General features: G+C 50.5%; 1 protein-coding gene across 4 annotated transcripts; it reads right to left on the bottom strand.

The window, feature by feature from the left end:
* Positions 1 to 1,972: 1,972 nt before the first annotated feature.
* Positions 1,973 to 16,867, bottom strand: Kctd20 (potassium channel tetramerization domain containing 20). 4 transcript variants are annotated; one of them, XM_032888746.1, is made up of 8 exons: positions 16,734 to 16,867; positions 11,001 to 11,179; positions 7,876 to 8,146; positions 6,599 to 6,701; positions 6,143 to 6,263; positions 5,354 to 5,551; positions 4,465 to 4,575; positions 1,973 to 3,071 (listed from the first exon to the last, which is right to left on the bottom strand). In XM_032888746.1, the coding sequence occupies exons 2-8, from the start codon at positions 11,158 to 11,160 to the stop codon at positions 2,779 to 2,781; spliced, it is 1,257 nt and encodes a 418-aa protein (XP_032744637.1). In that variant the 5' UTR covers positions 11,161 to 11,179; positions 16,734 to 16,867; the 3' UTR covers positions 1,973 to 2,778. The 4 variants fall into 4 exon arrangements, with proteins under 4 accessions (XP_032744637.1, XP_032744638.1, XP_032744640.1 ...); XM_032888747.1 differs by lacking the exon at positions 11,001 to 11,179 and having other exon boundaries at positions 16,734 to 16,866; XM_032888749.1 differs by lacking the exons at positions 11,001 to 11,179; positions 16,734 to 16,867 and adding an exon at positions 16,554 to 16,713.
* Positions 16,868 to 18,716: the final 1,849 nt, after the last annotated feature.

Here is an 18,716-nt window from a genome sequence, read left to right on the forward strand (position 1 = left end):
TTATTATAGAAAAAGCATCCCATACACAGGATTCCGTAAACACTGGTAGGTGAACAAGTGCAACTTCCAAAGTAAATAAAATGTAAGAGGCAAAATCCACACATTGCCCTTAGGGGAGAACGTAATTCTCCAGAATAGAAGAAGTCCATCAGCAGACACTGGAGTGGCTCTGCCTCCTAGAAGGGCAGCAGTATCCTCCTGAGCTCATCGCACTGACCTCAGAAGTCGCTGACGGCCACCACTAAAACTCTCCACTTGAGTTGAAGCCTGTGCTTGGAACATTTATTTCCCTAAGGCACATTCTCTGACTCCGAGAAGATGCCCGCGCCTGGGTTTCCTGAAGAGCACTCGGGCCTGTACACATCAGACATTACACAGCATCTCCTGAGGCGCTGGTTAAATGACTTTACCTGCCTTACCCACTTCCCTCCTATCTTCCTCAAATTTTGCCATCACCCCATCCGTTACATTCTAACACTGTGCCCTGTTCGCCAACTCCTAGTGCAGGTGCTCCCTATCGGCTCCACAGAATGCAACAGCAAGCAGGTCCGGCCTCAGGCTCAGCCTTATCTCTCATCTTGTAAGATTCTCAGACTCTGAGGTTTAATGTCACCGTTCTCATGAGACTTTCTGTGCACAGCCAGCTTACATATCTAGGCACTTACAAAAGACACTGAGCCCAAAATCTTTTTATGAGAAAAATCCTCTCTGTCACATAGCTAGTAATCAACTCCAAAGACAACTGTAACCCAGCCCTTGGTCCTGCAAGGTCCCAACATTAAACAATGTCCCAATTTGGGGCCAGGCAATGGTGGCTCACACCTTTAACCCTAGCACTCTGGAGACAGAGGCAGGTGGATCTCGAGTTTGAGGTCTGGCCAGCCTGGTCTACAGAGTAAGTTCAGGACAGTCAGGGCTACACAGAGAAACCTTGTTTTGACCCACCCTCCCCCCCAAAAAAAGGAAAAGTGTCCCAACACTGAGAACAGTAGGCAAGACACCAAACGACACTGAAAGGTAAGGGTGGGGCTGAGAGTACACAAAGCTTCCCCCTACACAAGAGCCTATGTCCCAAGCCTTTCCTTCAGTCCCCACCACCCGGTGTCACTGGAGCGGCCTTTAGACTGCCTCCTAGTCAAACCCCATGACCGGAATGTTTCGGGGTTAAGACCTAGGTCATAAAAGGCCAAAGCCAGTGAACCAACTCCAAAGGACACACAAAGGACTGTGCTCACATCTGACATTACACACAGCACACACACAGTGGCCATTGAGAAACAGGAGGCACCACTGACCCTGGGCTGGACAGCTGCAGGCAGGCAACTGTGTAGCACCAACAAAGTCACCAGACCTGGCCTCGACACGAGCCAAGCAGCTTCACAGGTGACCTCTGGATGCGCATAACCTGAGCTCATTCTGGATGCCACCTCGCCAAGACGCCAATGTCACTGCACAAACTGGAGCCGCTTAGTTACCCTTCAGTTCTTTTCTGAGCAAGGAAGATCTCACACCGACTCCCACCGTGATGCCACAAGCACAGGACACTGAGGCACACGCGTTCAACACTGGAGAGCGCTTCCAAACCTGACTCTATTGCCGTCAAGCAGTGTGCTATACAGGGCCTTCTGGAAGCCAAAGGTGATCTCTAGGGAGCTTGAAGGAGACAGCTTATGACCACCTATGCTGGGAAATGCCCAGGGTGGAGGACAGGTTCAAAGGTCACCTTCTACCAGGAAGAAAGATAACCGCAGACACTGCTGTCTGGCTTGACTCTGCAAACAACCATGGAAATGTCAGAGGAAGGACTGGGGAATGACCTGGACGGCCATCTTCCACACAGGGAAGCATGGACAGATTAAACAACAAGGCCTGACCTGATTTGGGGGATGACCACAGAGTATCACCTTCTTACTGTGTTCCGGTTGCTAATGGCCTGTGGTTTTTTGTTCTGTTGTTTTTTTAAAAAGTGAGCAGCCCTGGGGCAGCACCTGCCCAGCTCACCAGATGCCCTCCCCCCTGGAGCTCAAAGGATGCCAAGCAAATCCTCAAGGTATCAGTCTCCTACCACACCCACAGTCACGCGCCGTCTCTGGGGACAGGTACTTGGCTTCCTGCCAGAAGAGGGTCCGGCTGGCCCAATCTGGAGCCATTCTGTCACCTCATTTGCAAGTTTCACTTCCAAATGAAGCATCAGGCTGCACAGGCACAGCCCTGGGTCACTGCTCTTCCTGCCGCAGACCCTGTCCTGTGGGTCAGTTTGCTCCTGTGTTAGTGAAAAGCAGCACTGAGCTGAAGCTCTTGGGAATTCCTTTCACACATTCTATCCAGATGGCATCTGGGTGCAGCGCCCAGGCACCGCCTTTCACACCCTGGTACACAGCCCACACAGGTGGGCACACCACCCCGGCTGTCTCCTCTGACGTTTGGTCCTCTGCTATTGAGAGCGCTGTCTGATGCGAAGCCACCCACAGGTGGAGAGTGGGCTGCTGTGCAATGTGAGGCCCCGGTCCACGTCCTCTCCCTCAGTTGTGCAGATTCAACGGAGCACCAGACCCAAACGGTTTGTCTGCCAGGGCTGGTAAAGCCGACCGCCTGATTTCCAGAGAGCTTCTTCACCCAGTCAGAGGCAGGCCCAGAAAAGGGCACAGTAATGACCCGGGGGGGGGGGGGAGGAGACAGGAGGAAGCACCTCCTAAGGGTGAGAAACCAGAGGGCAGGGAGGCCTGGTTGGGGGTACCCACAGAGAGAGCTCCAACAATGGGCAGACGCCGTCTGTTCCTAATCTTGAAAGTCATTCGGAGCCATCTGAGCGAGCGGCGCGTTTAGCCGGTCGAGCTCGTCCACCTGAGGCGGGTGATGCATCATTATCTCCTGGTCTTCCAAGACGTCCTCTCCAGCGGCCACCAGATTAGTGAGGGATTTGCTGCGGACACACTGGAAATCCACATGGCGACTCTTTCCTTCCTCCTTTTCCCAGGACATCTGGATAAAAGGGCGCTGCACATAATTGTAGATAACTTCAGACCGCCCACCTGGCCTCCTCTTGATCTTTTCTTTACAGGTCGGGTAACCTGCAACGGGAGAGCGCGCTGTGCTCACTCTGGCCACTGTACCCACCCTACCATCCACCTCCAATCCAAGGACAGCAAGAGAAGCTCTGTGGCAGGTGACCGGTGCCTTCCCAAGGTCCCTCTGTCCCTAGAAGGCCTGTAGGAGTAACAGGGGCTCTCGCCCTGTTAATGGACAGGGGAGAGAATTTACTAACTTGGAGAGCCTTTCATTGTTGGACACCACCACAGGACAAAACTTCACAGGGCACAGGTGCTCTGCGGCCTTTTTAATGTCCCGTAAGAGTCAGGGTTAAGGGAAAGGAAGGAAATGGAGAATGTTTACGAGAAAAACACAAACTGCCAAGTACCCACAAGGGGCTCCCAGAGACCAAAACGGAGGGTCTGGTCCAAGCAGTGGGCTAGGCAGGGAGTGGGCAGCCAGCGCTGTGCACCAGGATTGTTCCCAGCACAACAGCGCGGCAGGTGCCCAGGCAGGCCCTGCTCCATCCCCAGGCCTCACAAAGAAGGCAAAGTGGAAAGGAAAGGCAAACTAACTGCAATCCCTGAGGCAGACACATGGGGGATGACATCTGTGGACAGTGGGGCCACAGTGAGACTAGCAGGGCACAGGAGCCCAGTCTGCATCAATGCCTGCCCCCAGCCAGGCAACTACCCAGACGTCCTCTGAGGGAAAACAGACTCAATTTTCTCTTAGGAAAAGACAGATTGGAGAGATGGCTCAGGGGTTAAGAGCACTGACTGCTCTTTCAGAGGTCCTGAGTTCAAATCCCAGCAACCACATGGTGGCTCACAACCATCTGTAATGGGATCTGGTGCCCTCTTCTGGTGTATCTGAAGACAGCGACAGTGTACTCACATAGTAACATAAATAAATCTAAAGAAAAAAGACAAGAAAGACTGTCACTCTAGTTTCAGCCTGCCTGCAGACTGCTATGTAGACCAGGCTGGCTCAGAGTCCCGTGAGGGACACTCGGGCCACACCTCACTGCTTCAACTGAAGAAAAGGCAAATGCAGACCTCAGGACCAACAGCAAAAAAGCAGGTGGGCCCTCCAGTAGTGGAGTCTAGGTGCGCCTGTTCCCAAGGCTTCTGCAAGCCAAGCTCAGAGGAATAAGCTGAGGCCAGAAAGTCGCCCTATCCTTTAGTTGTACAACCCGAACACTGGCCGGGACTTTTTATTTTATTTTTGTTTTTTCAAAACAGGGTTTCTCTATGTAGCCCTGGCTGTCCTGGAACTCACTCTGTAGATCAGGCTAGGCTCAAACTCAGAGATCTCTGCTCTGCTGGGATTAAAGGTGGGCCCCACCACTGCCCAGCGTGGCTGGGACTTTCATACCTTCAATTCCAATGCGGTGGGCCCACCCACTGCCCAGCGTGGCTGGGACTCTCATACCTTCAATTCCAATGCGAATGTTCTTCAAGCCTCGCTCTTTCAGCACAGTTTTAGCAACATCTCGATTCTCGATGTATTTGAAGAATCTGTAGAGCTTGGAGCTGTAAAGAACTGAAATAGAACAATATCCAGAGTTAGTCACAGAGGGAGGAGGGAGGTGACAATCAGTAGGGAGCTGTGTAACCCATGAGGACGTCTGGCCTGTAATACTCCTCCCCATCTCCAGCATCCCTAATGCTGGGGCTTCTGGCATGTAGCATCTATCAAAATTAGAAGAGCACCATGATTTTTGGCATTCTATGTCTAGGAATATCCTATAGTGATGTGCAAAATACTGTTTAAAAGTCATCACCCATCTAATATTCACATACATAAATACCTACACGCATACGCGCGCACACACACGCACACACGCGCGCGCACACCTCCGATGTCCTAGCACACTGGTGGGTGTGTGCCTCTGTGCCAGCCTTGCTTTGTTTGCTGCTGTGCCCTCCGGGGCTGGCCGGCCCATGGGGTTCCAGGGATCCTGTGTGCCTCCCATGACACTGAGGAGCTCTGGATCAGACATGTGCTACCTCGCTCGCCCAGCTTTTCTGTCGGGTCTGTGGATTCCACTCAGGCCCTCACCACTGCGCACCAAGTGCTTTTCTTATGAGTCAACTTCCACTTTTCAAGTCTTGAATTACTACCAAGTCAACAACAGTTAAGTGAAGGGGAAGAGAATTTAACTGCCAACATCAGTCTCTGACCATGGCACCCTAGGGGAGGGGAGGTCCCAGCAGAGGTGAGGCCTGCACTGCTGGCTGTCCCCTCCAGGTGCCTGTGCCCGTCACTGTCAGTGCTACCTGCGCTGGCTCTAGGTAGTATTTTCTGTGGGGGGTCCTACTTTGGGAATACTCTTCCCCCATGGGTGGGGGGTGGTCTTCATCCCAGTCCACGGAGTCCTCGTCTGTCAGCACAACGATGTGACACTCTCGCTCGCCCTTCTTGGCACAGCCCACCATGATGGGCAGAATCAGTTCCTCGAGGTAGTGGTCAAATTGCTTGTGGGCGCCATCGTTGGACAGCTCGTGCAGTAGAGCACCTGGGGAGAGCAGGGGAATGAACTGCTTCCTGTCCACACAGATGCAGCCCACAGCCATCACAGAAGACACCAGGGAAGTGGCACACTAAGTCAGAGTTTCTGCACCACGGTGATAACCAGCGTTACCGCAATCCTTTCGTCACTGACAGACACTCAGTGCCCCTGCCTGCCTGTCAGAGCTGACAGCACAGTCCTTCCCAAGAGCAGAGCAGTAACCAGAGCCTGGTTGGCCACGTTAGACTTTATTTCCAGCCTCCACTCCCCGAGCACTGAGATCACCGGCGCGCATGCCTTGTTCCCTGTCTGCGACAATGCGACCCTGGCTCCCTCCCAGCTATCAACTGAGCTACCCCTCAGCCTCTTGGAGACAGCGTTGCTCTGTGGCACTAACTCCTGATGATCCTCCTGTCCTCTGAGTGCTGGGACGATGCTGTGAGCCACTCCCCACAAGCCCTGACGCCGCAGGAGCAGCAATGTCACTCAGCGGGACATCCACCCGGGGCAGTTCTCCACCTACGCGCACACCCTTCACTCCTGACGGGGCAGGGAAGTGCACTGGCCCACTGTGGCGGGCAGCTGCTCCGTACTCACTCAGATCCTGACACCGGATAGTGTTGAAGTCAAAGTTAATGCAGAGATAGTCGCAGGTGTCCCTGAGATCTGGGATGGAGATGCCATCTGGACAGTTGATGATGCCAGTTTTGTAATAATCCTGGGAACAGATGAGAAGGAGCAGTGTAAGTAAAGAAACGCATGGAAACCACTCCTGTAACTGACCCCGTGCACTCCGACCGCACACTCCACTGAGGTGGCTGGCGCATTAGATGACAAAGCGGCTCTTGCCTACCCAAGTTAAACAGAGCTTGACAACCCACTGAGCTCAAGTAAGGGCTTACAAGTTAGATCCAGGAAAAATAAAGCAGGGAAGGCAACGACTGGACAGCAGAGACACGTCAGAGCCAGTCCCACACTGGGCAGTACTTAAGGCTGCAACACGAGAGCATGCGCGCCAGGGCGGAGGACAGAGACGGCATCGGAACCACATACCAGAACTGTGCGGAACACAGTGGCGCTGATCCCTTCTGCGATCTCGTACTCTCCCTTTTCATTGGGCCGTGTGAAGTTGTATTCTCTTCCTGGCCCAAACATCCTGAAAGACACCAGCAGGGTCCTGCAGAGGCAGCTTTCTCCTCCTCTCCCATACAACATGGCCCTACTCTCTTGCAGTGTAATTTAAACGCACAGCCCTGGGACCTGATGTTCCTCAGAGGAATGCACACCTCAGCACACTCCTTCAGATGACAGGGAAAGAAGGAAGCATTGGTCTGCAGAGCAGACACGATACAGAGGCAACTGCAGAGGAAGCTGTGGAACCTTCCCCTCTGTCCCAAGAACTTGTCAGTGGAAACCAACTCTCCCGGCTGCCTGTGCCTTTCCCCTTGTCCGCCCATCACGTCACTCGCAGCACCCTGAGCTCTGCCTTCACCATTAATTTGTAAAGGGAATCTGTGTGTGTGTGGGGGGGTGGGGAGGTAGGGGGTGGGGACTCTCAGTGCATTCGCTCCCAGTCTCTCCCTTTAGTAATCAGTCCACAGGAATCACCCACTCCAACAGGCTAGTGTAGCCATGGCTTCGGACAGCTCCGAGGCTCCTCTGCACCCTGACACACCTCTATGAGGAGGTCTGTACCACTGTCCACTCAGGATCTGCGTTACATTCCCAGCACCCACACAGCAGCTCACAACCATCTGTAACTCCGGTCCCAGACATCTGATCCCCCTTCTCCTGGCCTCTGCAGGCACTGCACATAAGTACCACACAGACATACCTGCAGGCAAAACGCCAACGCGTGTCAAGTAAGAGTAAACCAGCAAGAGACCAGGGCTTTAGCTCAGTAAAATGCTTGTTTCCCATGCATGACAGCCTGGGTTCCCAGGTTCAATCTCCAGGACTACTAACCATACCCTGCCTTCTCCACCCCACCCGCCCCACCCCCGCAAGAAAGTGGGTGGGAAACAAAAGTTTTTTCTAGAACTGCATCATTGCTCTTGTGCCGTGCGCATTTTTTCTAATACTGTTTTTCACAGAAGGAAAACAGAATACGACTTAGGTCTCAACTTAGTCTTATTAGCATCTCTGACCTTTGCAGCCCAGAGCAAGACCGTGTGTTTACAGAGGGCAGCTGAGGTTCATGGCTCCTGTGGCTCCTTCCCCACCGCTGCCACAGAGCAGGAAGGGAGGACAGCGAGCAGTGCACTGCAGTGAAGGTTCGCATGGGCTGCAAGGTCAGAGAACAGAGCACACTCACGAAGAAACGTCATTACCTTCCCAACATGGTATCCGGATGAGCAGTGAAAATTTGAGGATTTACCACAAAACGGGTGCCGTCCACAAGAAGTGTCACTTTCTCTGGGGCCTGAGAGCTACCTCCAAAGCCTAAGCCGCTGCTTCCAGACCTCTCTGGAACAACGAAGGGCTCGCGGCTCCGCCTGCTCCCACTCTGGAAGCACGAGCCCTTGCTGTCTTCAGGAAGTGGCATTATGTGAGGATGCTGAAGGCTTGCGGCTGGCTGAGGGGCTGAGTCAAGTGCAAAGTCTGAAAGATCAGACAAGAAACCAAGTAACCAAAGGGCCAAAGTCTAAAGAGAACCGTCTGCTCTACAACAGCAGCCAATGAACAAATCCTGAAGCCACAGATGTTCACAGCTAAAACCACTAGCCTAGGGCAAACTAAATCAGACACTTGAAGGCCAGGCAGATCACTGTGTTTGAGGCCAGCCTGGTCTACAGAGTGAATTCTAGGACAGCCAGGGCTCCACAGAGAAACCTTGTCTTGAAAAACCAAACCCAAACAAACAATTCCGCTCACAAAACTAGAGTCTCAGGACGGATCCTGGCAGCTTCATCCCGTGTGTGTGGTACGGGGTTCGGGAAGCTGAAGGCAGAAACACCCACTTTAAAGCAGCTTTAATTTTTAAAGTAAACAGAGCAGAGAGGGAAAGATGGACGGGAAGAGCAGGGCTGTGTGGTAGCCTAGCAGCCTCCCGCCAGCCCAGTCGCCAGTCCTCTCCGTCTGTGAATGATACCTACCCTGCTGTGTGCGTTTATTCACTTGACATTTTTCTTCAAGTGTCTGTGGGTGCCTGAATGTCCGCAAGTGCCCAAGTAGGCCGGAAGAGGGGGTCAGACCCCAGAACTGGGAAGCAAACAAGCCCTCTGGAAGAGCAGGAAGTCTCTTTGCTGAGCAATCTTTCTAGCCCCATATTTATGATTTTTGAGGCAAGGTCTCACGTAGTCTAAGCTGGCCCGAATTCACTGTGGAGCTAAGACAGCGTCTGACCTGAGCTGGTTAGAGTGACCCAGCACCTGGGCACACAGACCTGGGGACGGGAGCCAGAGCTCTGTCTCTCGGGGTCTGTGTTCTGTCTACTGTGGGCTCAGCTACAGCCCCAGCACTGCTGTCTGCTATTTTAGGGACCTACTACCACTGTGTGCCAAAACTCTTACATTTTTATTCTTCAAAGCTGCTTTGTTTGTTTTTGTTTAATTTGCCAGAAAGAAAGTCTTTACCTAATTCATTACCCTTCCTAGAAATGTCCAGAAGAAACCATTCTCACTGTGTTAGAGAATTCCCAAACACCACATCAGCTTCTGGACTGCCACGCCCTGCTGTCCGCAGCAAATGCATGTAGCTAGATTTACTCTTGAGATCTCACCTTTCTGTCCTATCAAAAAGCCATTCTCTTTAGTCACTTTTGAGACAGGGCCTTGTATAGCCTGGGCTGCCTTAAACTGAGGCTGAGGCTGAGGCTAGCTCAGAGCTTCTCTCTGGTCCCCCCCCAGTGGTGGGATCACAGCATGTGACACCACATGTAGTTTACATGGTACCAGGACCAGCGTGTGATATCAAAAGGGCTTCTCTGCTGGGCCCCAGAACAGTTCACCTTCAGTGTGCACGTTTGCCTTCCATCTCTAAACAATAACATTACCTGTAGACTAAAGACTTGTTTTAAAATAAATTTACCTAAAATTTGTAAGAAGCACAGGTGTACAGGAAGCCAACTAGATGGCCCAGTGGTAAGGCGCTTGCCGTGCAAGCCTGACAACCTCCATTTGAGTCCCAGAGCCCTTGGAAAGTGAAGGTGCCCTCTGACTGCCTGTGAGAATGTGAATGCTACAACGCAAATAAAACTTTATTACCAAGGAGCCGTTGCTCAGTTGATAAATGTACTTAGCATGCATAAGGACATGTGTTCGATCCCCAGTACTATGTGAGTACTGGAGAAGTGGAGGCAGGAGATTCAGAAGTCTAACGTCAGGTGTGAGGCCAGCCTGGGCTCCCTGAGACCTTTTCTCAAACAAACAAACAAAAAAAAAACCAGCTCCCTCCCACACACACACACACAAAAAACCCCTCTAAATCTTAACAAAAAATAAGCTGTAGTCAAACTGGACTATTTTGTAATATTATGGTCTGGAGAGATGGCTCAGTGGTTAGAGGCACTGACTGCTCTTCCAGAGGACCTGGATTCAATTCCCAGGTGGTGGCTCTCAACCTTCTGTAACTTGAGTTCCAGAGGACCTGACACCCTTTTTTTTGGCCTCCAAGGGCACCAGAAATAAATACAGGCAAAGCATTCATACACGTAAAAAAAATTAATACATATGCAAATGTTTGTGTCTGTACTCAGTAAACGGTGGTTGCCTTTTAAATTTTTAGGCTTAAAAATATTATAAAATGTTCAGCCAGTTAAGAATTAATAATTGAACCCAGTGTGGTGATATATGCCTTTGATCCCAGCACTTAGGAGGCAGAGGCAGGTGGATTTCTCAGTTTAAGACCAGTCTGGTCTACAGAGTGAGTTCCAGGACAACCCAGGGTTACACAGAGAAACCCTGTCTCCAAAACAAAAAAAGAAAAAAGAAAAACCAAACCAAAAAGCTGAGTTCCAGTTTAAAAACAAACAACAATGGTTAGTTAAGGCCACCTGGGAGTGAGGCTGGCTGCTGCACGCCTGTCATCACAGTGCCCAGGAGGCAGAGGCAGGGGGGCTGCTGTGTTCAAGAGCCTGGTCTAGAGTGCACACAGGCCAGCTAGCAGGGTTAAGGCTGCACCTAAGGGCCTGCCCACAACAGCTATCAGAGCTGTCTCTCCACTAGCACCTGGATCCAGCAGCCCTGAGCAAGGGCGACAGTGAACATTCTGTCCACTCCCCATTCACAAGTGGGACTTCCATGGAGTGGGGGGTCTCATGACCAGGGCAAGGTCAATCTGTCTCCTGGCTCCAAACCTGTCTGACACCCTAACACCTAGCGGACAAGAGAGGTTGAAGGGAGATTCTCTAGGGTGGTCATCAGGATGCACTGTGACAGGTATGCTAAGCCAATTAACTCATATATGCTCCAGGGTACAAAATGCCTGGATGTGAGAAAGCCCCGAGTTGCTGTACCTTCATTCCTGGCAGCTAGGGGATAAGTGAGACTAGGAAGACCAGAGGACACCAAGCTGCTGCTTTCTTTCTCTTGAGTGGCAGCTAAGGTCTCATCTCCTAGGAAGCTGAGCTCTGGCTGCAATAACCAGTCGCCATCACTGCCCTGGTGAACATTCATTCTTAGTCAGAAAGGAAGCCTGGAAGACAAGGAACGTGTATGATTTAGAAGTCAGAAAACAGGCTCCCAAGGACTTCCATGGTTTACAGTGGTTGGTAAAGCCATCTGGACACTGGTGGATCTGGGCGGATTTCTACCAACTACGAATCAGTGCAACTCCTGACAGGGAACGTTTTTAGTTTTGTTTTCAGATGACTCTCTCTTCATAGTCCTGGATGTTCTCAAACTCAGAGATCTGCCTCCCGAGTATAGACCTTAAAAACATATGCCACGGGGTTGGGGATTTAGCTCAGTGGTAGAGCGCTTGCCTAGCAAGCGCAAGGCCCTGGGTTCGGTCCCCAGCTCCGAAAAAAAGAAAAAAGAAAAAACAAAAAACATATGCCACTGTGCCAGGCTACTTACATGAATTCTACATATTAAGCAGTAGAACATAATTTGGTGTTATTCATGCCACAAGTCAAGAAGTGGGAAGTTAGCTGAAAGTCTATCTGTTTAAATGGCGTATGCATGTCTGCAATGATTAAACATCAAAACATCACAACCACAGCGTACTAAAGTGAGTGGTGGCTAACACAGATGCTCAGGACATCTATAGCAACTCTGCCCTGAGGCTTAGGGGACATCTCAGAAGGAGGATGGAGAGAAGGCAAGACTGGAAGGTGAGCATCTCTGTGAAACGCGCATATCAGCCAGACATGACTGTTGTATACATGAATAGCTGTGGCTCACCGCACCAGTCTAAGTCAGTTAAAAAATTACAGCATGGGGTTGGGGATTTAGCTCAGTGGTAGAGCGCTTGCCTAGGGCGCAAGGCCCTGGGTTGGTCCCCAGCTCCGGAAAAAAAAAAAAAAAGAACCAAAAAAAAAAAAAAAAAAAACAGCATGGAGGGGAGATGGCCACAGGTAGCATGCCCGTGCTCCAGTGGATGGTCCCATACGCACCATGCACCACGGGCATCTCTGTATAGGCTCAGAAGCATGAAGTGGGAGGGAGAGGTGTGAGGAATGAGATGGGGGGGAGTTGCAGGAAAGAGTGAGAGTGAATACGATCAAATACATCGTGTACACGGTGAATTTTGCAAAGACTATATAAAGATAATAACAAAAAGGAGCTGGAGAGAAGCACAGTTAGGAGTGCACACCAGTCTTACAGAGGAACCCGAGTTTGCTTTGCAGCACCCACATTGAGTGGCTGGCTCATCTGTAACTCTCTGATGCCCTCTTCTGGCACCTATAGGTTCCTGCACTTATGTGCACATACCCACACAGACACCAGCAAGTACACTTAATTTAAATAAGTTAATAAAACAAGTGAACATTGACTTTTGCTGTGTAAGTTCTCCTTACCTTCTCTTTCCACCTTCTAATTCTTACACCTGCCCCTAAATGCCACCATAAAAATCACAGTGGTTATAAAGCCACCTTTCCCCACTAGCAACCTGCAATCTCTTTGAGGTGCACACACATGTACACACACAGACAGAGACACACACACACACACACACACACACACACACACACACACGCACACACACACACAGAGACACACACACACACACACACACACACACACACACACACACACACACACACACACACACAGTAGTCCTCAAGACTGATGAGGAGAACCAAAGCCTGATTCCTACTGCTGTGTCAGAACACAGACACTTTATAAACCAAGCAGAGAACTAGGAAGTGCGGACGCCAACAGACACATGAGCCTCATGGCGCTATGGGGGAGGATCCTGTTAAACAGTATATAGGATCCTTTCCTGTAGCCTGTGTTTCCAGTGGGGAGCCTGAAGAAAGAATTCAACAGGAATGCTAAGCTCTCTGTAAGGAGCGAGACAGTTAACAGCTAGGTTCTTAGTCCATGCTACCACAGTATAAAGGCACCATCAGCAGCTCAGAAACGAGGACACCCGGCTGTGCTGATAAAGTTGCTTATGCACATGGCCGTGAGTAAACAATAGAGAAGATACAGCAGATCTCCACAACTCGATCCACACATCTCACCCGAGGCTACAGAGCAGAGTTTTCAAGCGATCTCGCGTACCTGGTTAGAGCTGAACATAATCAGGCAATATTGCCTCATCCCTTTAAGAGAACCGAGACTATAGCTATCTCTCTGGCCAGTGTGACAGAAACTGGCTACAAGTATTGGAAATTAGGCAAAATTAACCTGGGTTTGTTTTTAGTTTTTAAAAGGGAAATCACAACAGAATGTAGGAAATATTTTCAACTCAGTGACAAACTACAACACAGACAAGCTTCCGTCAGGATAAACCCCAGTGCACAGAATGACCTACAGCTTTATCCCACCCATTCGAAAAGAACCAAGACGGAGAGCAATATCCTTCTCAATGCCAAAGAATAGCTAGGAAAAGAAGTAAGGCTAGAGATTAAAGAGAAAGAAAACGTTCCAGGGCTGTCCCACACCACAACCCCAGCACTTTGGAGCAGAAGGGACAAGTTCTAAGTAAGCCTTGAACACAGTGAGATTCTGTCTCAAAGAGAGAAAAAAACAAAACAGACTGGGCGAGGTGGGGGATGTCAGTGGTAGAGAGCTTACTTAACATGAACAGGCACAAAGCCCAGGTCCCATCCCCAAGCACCACAGACAACAAAAGTTCAACTGAAAAACTCAGGGGGCTCCGCAGGTAAAGGCACTTGCCCACGCTGACAACTTGAATTTGCTATCAGAACCACAGGGAGGAAATCACCTGCAAGATGCCCTCTGACCCCCACATGCAGACTGTGACATGAGCATACATGTGTCCCACACACACAAAATGAATGTAATAAACAACTTTGTTTAAAAAAAAAAAATCAATACCGAAACAAGAAGTTAGCACTTAGAAACAGATGAAGAAAATCGAAAAGCTCTCTAAAACTAATTAAGAAAAAACAGTGGTAATGGTTACACAACTAAAAAAAAAAAAAAAAAAACAGTGGTAATGGTTACACAACTAAAAAAACAGTGGTGATGGTTACACAACTTGTGACAACGGGCTGTTAGCTGAGAGCACTGGCTGCTCTTGCAGAGGACCTGGGTTCTGTTCCCAGCACCCACATAGCAGCTCACAGCAGTCTGCAACTCCTGTTCCAAGGGACCTGCTGACCTCACGCCAAGGGAAGAGGACGCACGTGGTAAAGGCTCGGAACATCACAACTTCAACACAAAACCACCAACCAATAAACCCGGTCGGTCTTGACCACAGAGGCTCCAGCTGCTCAAGGCAGCGTCAGAGGTCTGGACCCTGACTGCACATACAGGTTAACTTCCACAACCCAGCCTTTACTAAATCTTTCAAAAGCAAATCTCTCACAGCCAGTGCGCTTCTAAGCTCTCGGACTGTGTAAGCCTGCCTCTGCCTGCTCTCACCTGTCCTTTCCTGACCTATCCAAGCTTCCGGGATTCATCTCAGCACTGTCAGCACCAGGCTCAAGTTAGAACACACATCTTCAACTTCCCGTGAGACACGGGCATATCAGTCTCTCCATCTTCTTCACCTTTTTATCTCTCCACTCAGCACCACTTCCTTTCTAAAGCGTTTAAAGGATAATCGAGTTGGAAAGGTTAGACCAGGAATCCTCCTCTTACCATCTCGGACTCTTCTCTGGAAGCGGGGAAGAGGGGGTAAAATAGAGCATGCCAAGGACAAAACCAGTGCCTCACATCAGTGCGGTGAGGAGCAGGTGCTGTACCGCTGAGCTGCATCCCTAGCCTACCTTGGAGTCTTTACCTGAAACCTGAGAGAGCTATTCTAGGTAAACCTACAATGTGCTCCCTTATCCCTTTAGCTTCCAATTTCAATGGCTGGCTTTCCCATAGTAAATCATTTAACACCCAAACAGTTCCCTTTGGAGTCTCACTCCAGTCAGCCACGGAAGCTTGGGGAGATCCCACTTACGGCAGGTGGGAAGCACGAAGGAAAAGAAAAAAATCAGGAAGCTCGGCACACCATTTTGTAAGTCATCTACACCAACAAAACCCATAAGTAGCCAGACATCCAAAGACACCAAAGCCAAGAAAAACGTCCGAACCTCATGGCTAACTTTAAGATCACCTGTGGAGTCTACTTCAAGAGACATCGAGATGTAGAAAACACCTTCCGCAGATGCGGGGATGATCCAACCCTCATTTCTGCCTGACGGCAAGGGAATTCTGGGCCATATTTGGGATAATGTCTCCAAAAGGACTTATTTCAGTTGCTCTGTAAGATAGGTATCACTGTAGTTAGTGAATTCATACCCAGAACAACTAAAAGCCGGTAAACACTACTGATGTTGCACATCCCAGAGAATAAGAGACCTCCAGCCTTCGGGAATTACCCACACTCCCTGGCTGGAGAGCTGGGGAGAGAGCTATGACCTAATGGTATATGCTCAGGCTTCCATGATCCTATACCAACAGGTTTCTGAGAGAAGCCGGGCGGGTTGGCCTGATCCAAGCCATCTGTCTCCCACCAAGGCAATAACAGGATGCAGATGAAAGCCATTTCCTGCTCTCATGTCAGGGCTCCAGAAAGCACTAACCTTTCTCACACAGCCTTCGGAGTCAGGGTTTTCTTGACTCCTCCCTGCTTAGGTACAGGTCAGGAGTGAGTCAACAGAAAGAAAAGATCAGACAGTTCTTAAAATTCTCAGGCCAGGGGCTGGGATTTAGCTCAGTGGTAGAGCGCTTACCTAGGAAGCGCAAGGCCCTGGGTTCGGTCCCCAGCTCCGAAAAAAAAAGAACCAAAAAAAAAAAAAAAAAAAAAAAAATTCTCAGGCCAAGCTAATCGTGGTTTCCTAAGGTCTGGTTCCTGGCTTAGCAAGGCAGCCCAAGTGGGGTCGGTGCCTGCCAACATTTCAGACTCAGGGGCCCACCCCACATTTCTAGAACTAATTTCTGGGAGCCCTGCTGGAGTCCTGCAAAACACGTTTGAGAAGTGCTACTCCAGATTTTTTGTTTCTTTGTTCTTTCGGAGCGGGCTTGGCGTTCTAATTCAAGAATCGTCAGAACTAATATCATTCCAACACTTTGGGAGATCATTTAAAAAGAAATCTCAAACCCCTAGGTAAATAATGGCCTATCGGCAGACGGACACCGTGAAAAGGGCTCAGACATATATATTCTTAATTAAGTTCATTTGCTTAATTCCCACTTAAAAGATTCTGTCTACTTCAAAATGGTAAATCGGCCCAGTCCAGGGATGTTCAGAAAGAATGACAAATTCCCACAAAGGGGAGGTATCCTGACGGCGCAAGCATGACGACACAGCCTGCTATAATAAAGTTCTTATCTGCAAGGAAAAAACCACTCCCGGTCCTGCACTCAGCCTGGGACGAGACAGAGGGGCGACAGGACCGACAGAAGGTTCCAGAGCTTCGGGGTCAAGCGCGACCAACCTTCCCCAGGCTGGGTTACCGGTGGCCCCGCGAGGTCGGTTGGCAGGCTCGCCGAGCTTCTCCTTTCTCCTCTGGCCGGGGAGGACCCCGCGCAGGGCCTCTCAGGCCTCCGCGTCGCGCCCGCCGCCATCATCAGCCCGCGCCACCGCCCGCCAGGCCGCCCAGTCGCTCGGCACTCACCAGCCGCTGGCCGCCGCGCTGTCAGTTGCCGAGCCCCAGAGCCACCGCGGGAACCCGCCAAGCTCCGGCCACCGCGCTCCCGGGCCCCGGCCGCGGATAGGTGGCTGAGTCACGCGGCCCTTCAAAACAAGAGCCCCGCCCCCACCACGCGCGGGGCACGCCGGGAAGGTTGCGCGGTACGCCCTGCCCCCGCCGCGTACTAGGCCGGAAGCCCGGGCCTCACCTACTGGGTTGGCCGGGACCGCGCCACTCGGCCGGGGCAGCCCTGTAATGTGCGCCCTGGTCGCTTGCGATCCATCCCTAAAGGGCTAGGATGGGAAATTGAGCTGCAGACTTGATGGGGAGAGAGGCTGGGGAGCCCCCGGGACGCCTGATACAGGAAGATGAGCCTCGCCTTTGTGTGGCGGATGGATATGGACTGCAGAAAGACAACATCAAAAAGAACATCAAAAGAAAAGATAAACGAGAAAGGGAAAACAAAAATTGCTCCTCAGCCTTTGAGTTTCACGGAACCGTCTGCTACAGCAAAGGTCTACAGGTTTCGCGTCACCTGGAATCAAACTATTAGAAAGCTGGTTGGGTTCGTCGCAGGCCGGCGTCCTGTGAAACGCACAGGGGAGGAGGAACCGGGTTTCATCTCTCACTGGTGGCTTTGGTGCTCCAGAAAGTTATCAGACCAGTTGATTACACAATCACAACGGTTGCACAAATTTCTAATTTTGGGTGTGTTGTTCTGAGGTTTTGCTTGTTTTAACATTTCCTTTTTCCCTCTCCTCCTCCTTGGCTCTCCGCTCTAATACATGGCGTGTCCTTGTTTTGTTTTTTGAGACAGTCCCCTTTATCCCAGGTTGGCCTTGCACCTCTGATCCGACCTCCTCCACTACCATAGCTGGGTTTTGCAGCGCTCGGGTGCATCCTGGGCCATCATTCTCCCAGTTGAGCTGCATCTCCAGCCCCGTGTTTTGGTTTGGTTTGTTGAGATGGGACGCCACAGCCCGTCTTGAATTTGCTGCGTAGCCAAGTATGACTTAGGACTCCTCATCCTTCTGTCTCCATCTCCCAAGTGCTTCAACTACTTTAAAGCCGTCCTTGAGCACCAAATAAACTAATAAAACCACACAGAAAAATACAGGAAATCCCTGTGTGCACGGCATTAATGCTAGCACTTGGGAAGTAGAGGCAGGAGGCTCAGGAAGTCAAGGTCGTCCTTATTTGACCCATGTTTCATCTGTGGTGTGTGTGTTCACTTCACCAATCCCTGAGGGAAGCCAGGGAACTGTAAAGAAACTGGAGTCAAAGACTAGACTAGGGCTGGGGATTTAGCTCAGTGGTAGAGCGCCACCTAGGAAGGCAAGGCCCTGGGTTCGGTCCCCAGCTCCGAAAAAAAAAACCAAAAAAAAAAAAAAAAGACTAGACTAAAGAGATACTTACTAGCTTGTGTGCCCCCCCCCCCGGCTTGCTTAGTTTTCTGATAGAGCCCACAGGCATCTGCCTAGGGGTGGCACTGCCCCTATCAATCACTAAAAAAAGATGTCAGGCAGTCATAAGTACCAGCCAATCTGGGGTTGGGGATTTAGCTCAGTGGTAGAGCGCTTGGCAAGGCCCTGGGTTCGGCCCCCAGCTCCGGAAAAAAAAAGAAGGAAAAAAAAAAAAGTACCAGCCAATCTGAGGAAAGCAATCCCTCAGTGGAGGTCCCTTCTTCCGAGATGACTCCAGTTTGTGTCAAGTTGACAAAAACCAACCAGCACAACACATTCGAGGCCAGCCTGGGCTTCAATTTGAGACAGAGTCTCAAACAGAAGACAGATTATCGATAGATCAATGACCTAAAACAATGACCCTGAAAGCTGAGCTGAAAAACTCCCACCCCAGCATTCTGACAAAAACACTTAACAAAAACAACAAAAGCCAAGTGGTAGAGGCAGACAAACCTTTCAATTCCAGCACTCAGACGCAGGTGGAACTCTGGGAATTGGAGGTCAG

This window comes from Rattus rattus, chromosome 18, assembly GCF_011064425.1.
Source record: "Rattus rattus isolate New Zealand chromosome 18, Rrattus_CSIRO_v1, whole genome shotgun sequence".
NCBI lineage: Eukaryota > Metazoa > Chordata > Mammalia > Rodentia > Muridae > Rattus > Rattus rattus.

Excerpts from the sequence above, each read along its gene's own strand:
- Kctd20 (XM_032888746.1), bottom strand. The coding sequence starts at position 11,160 with ATGAATGTTCACCAGGGCAGTGATGGCGACTGGTTATTGCAGCCAGAG. Across the intron at positions 6,702-7,875 it reads CCGGATACCATGTTGGGAAG|GATGTTTGGGCCAGGAAGAG; the intron begins GTAATGACGTTT and ends GGTGTCTTTCAG. Across the intron at positions 6,264-6,598 it reads CTGTGTTCCGCACAGTTCTG|GATTATTACAAAACTGGCAT; the intron begins GTATGTGGTTCC and ends ATCTGTTCCCAG.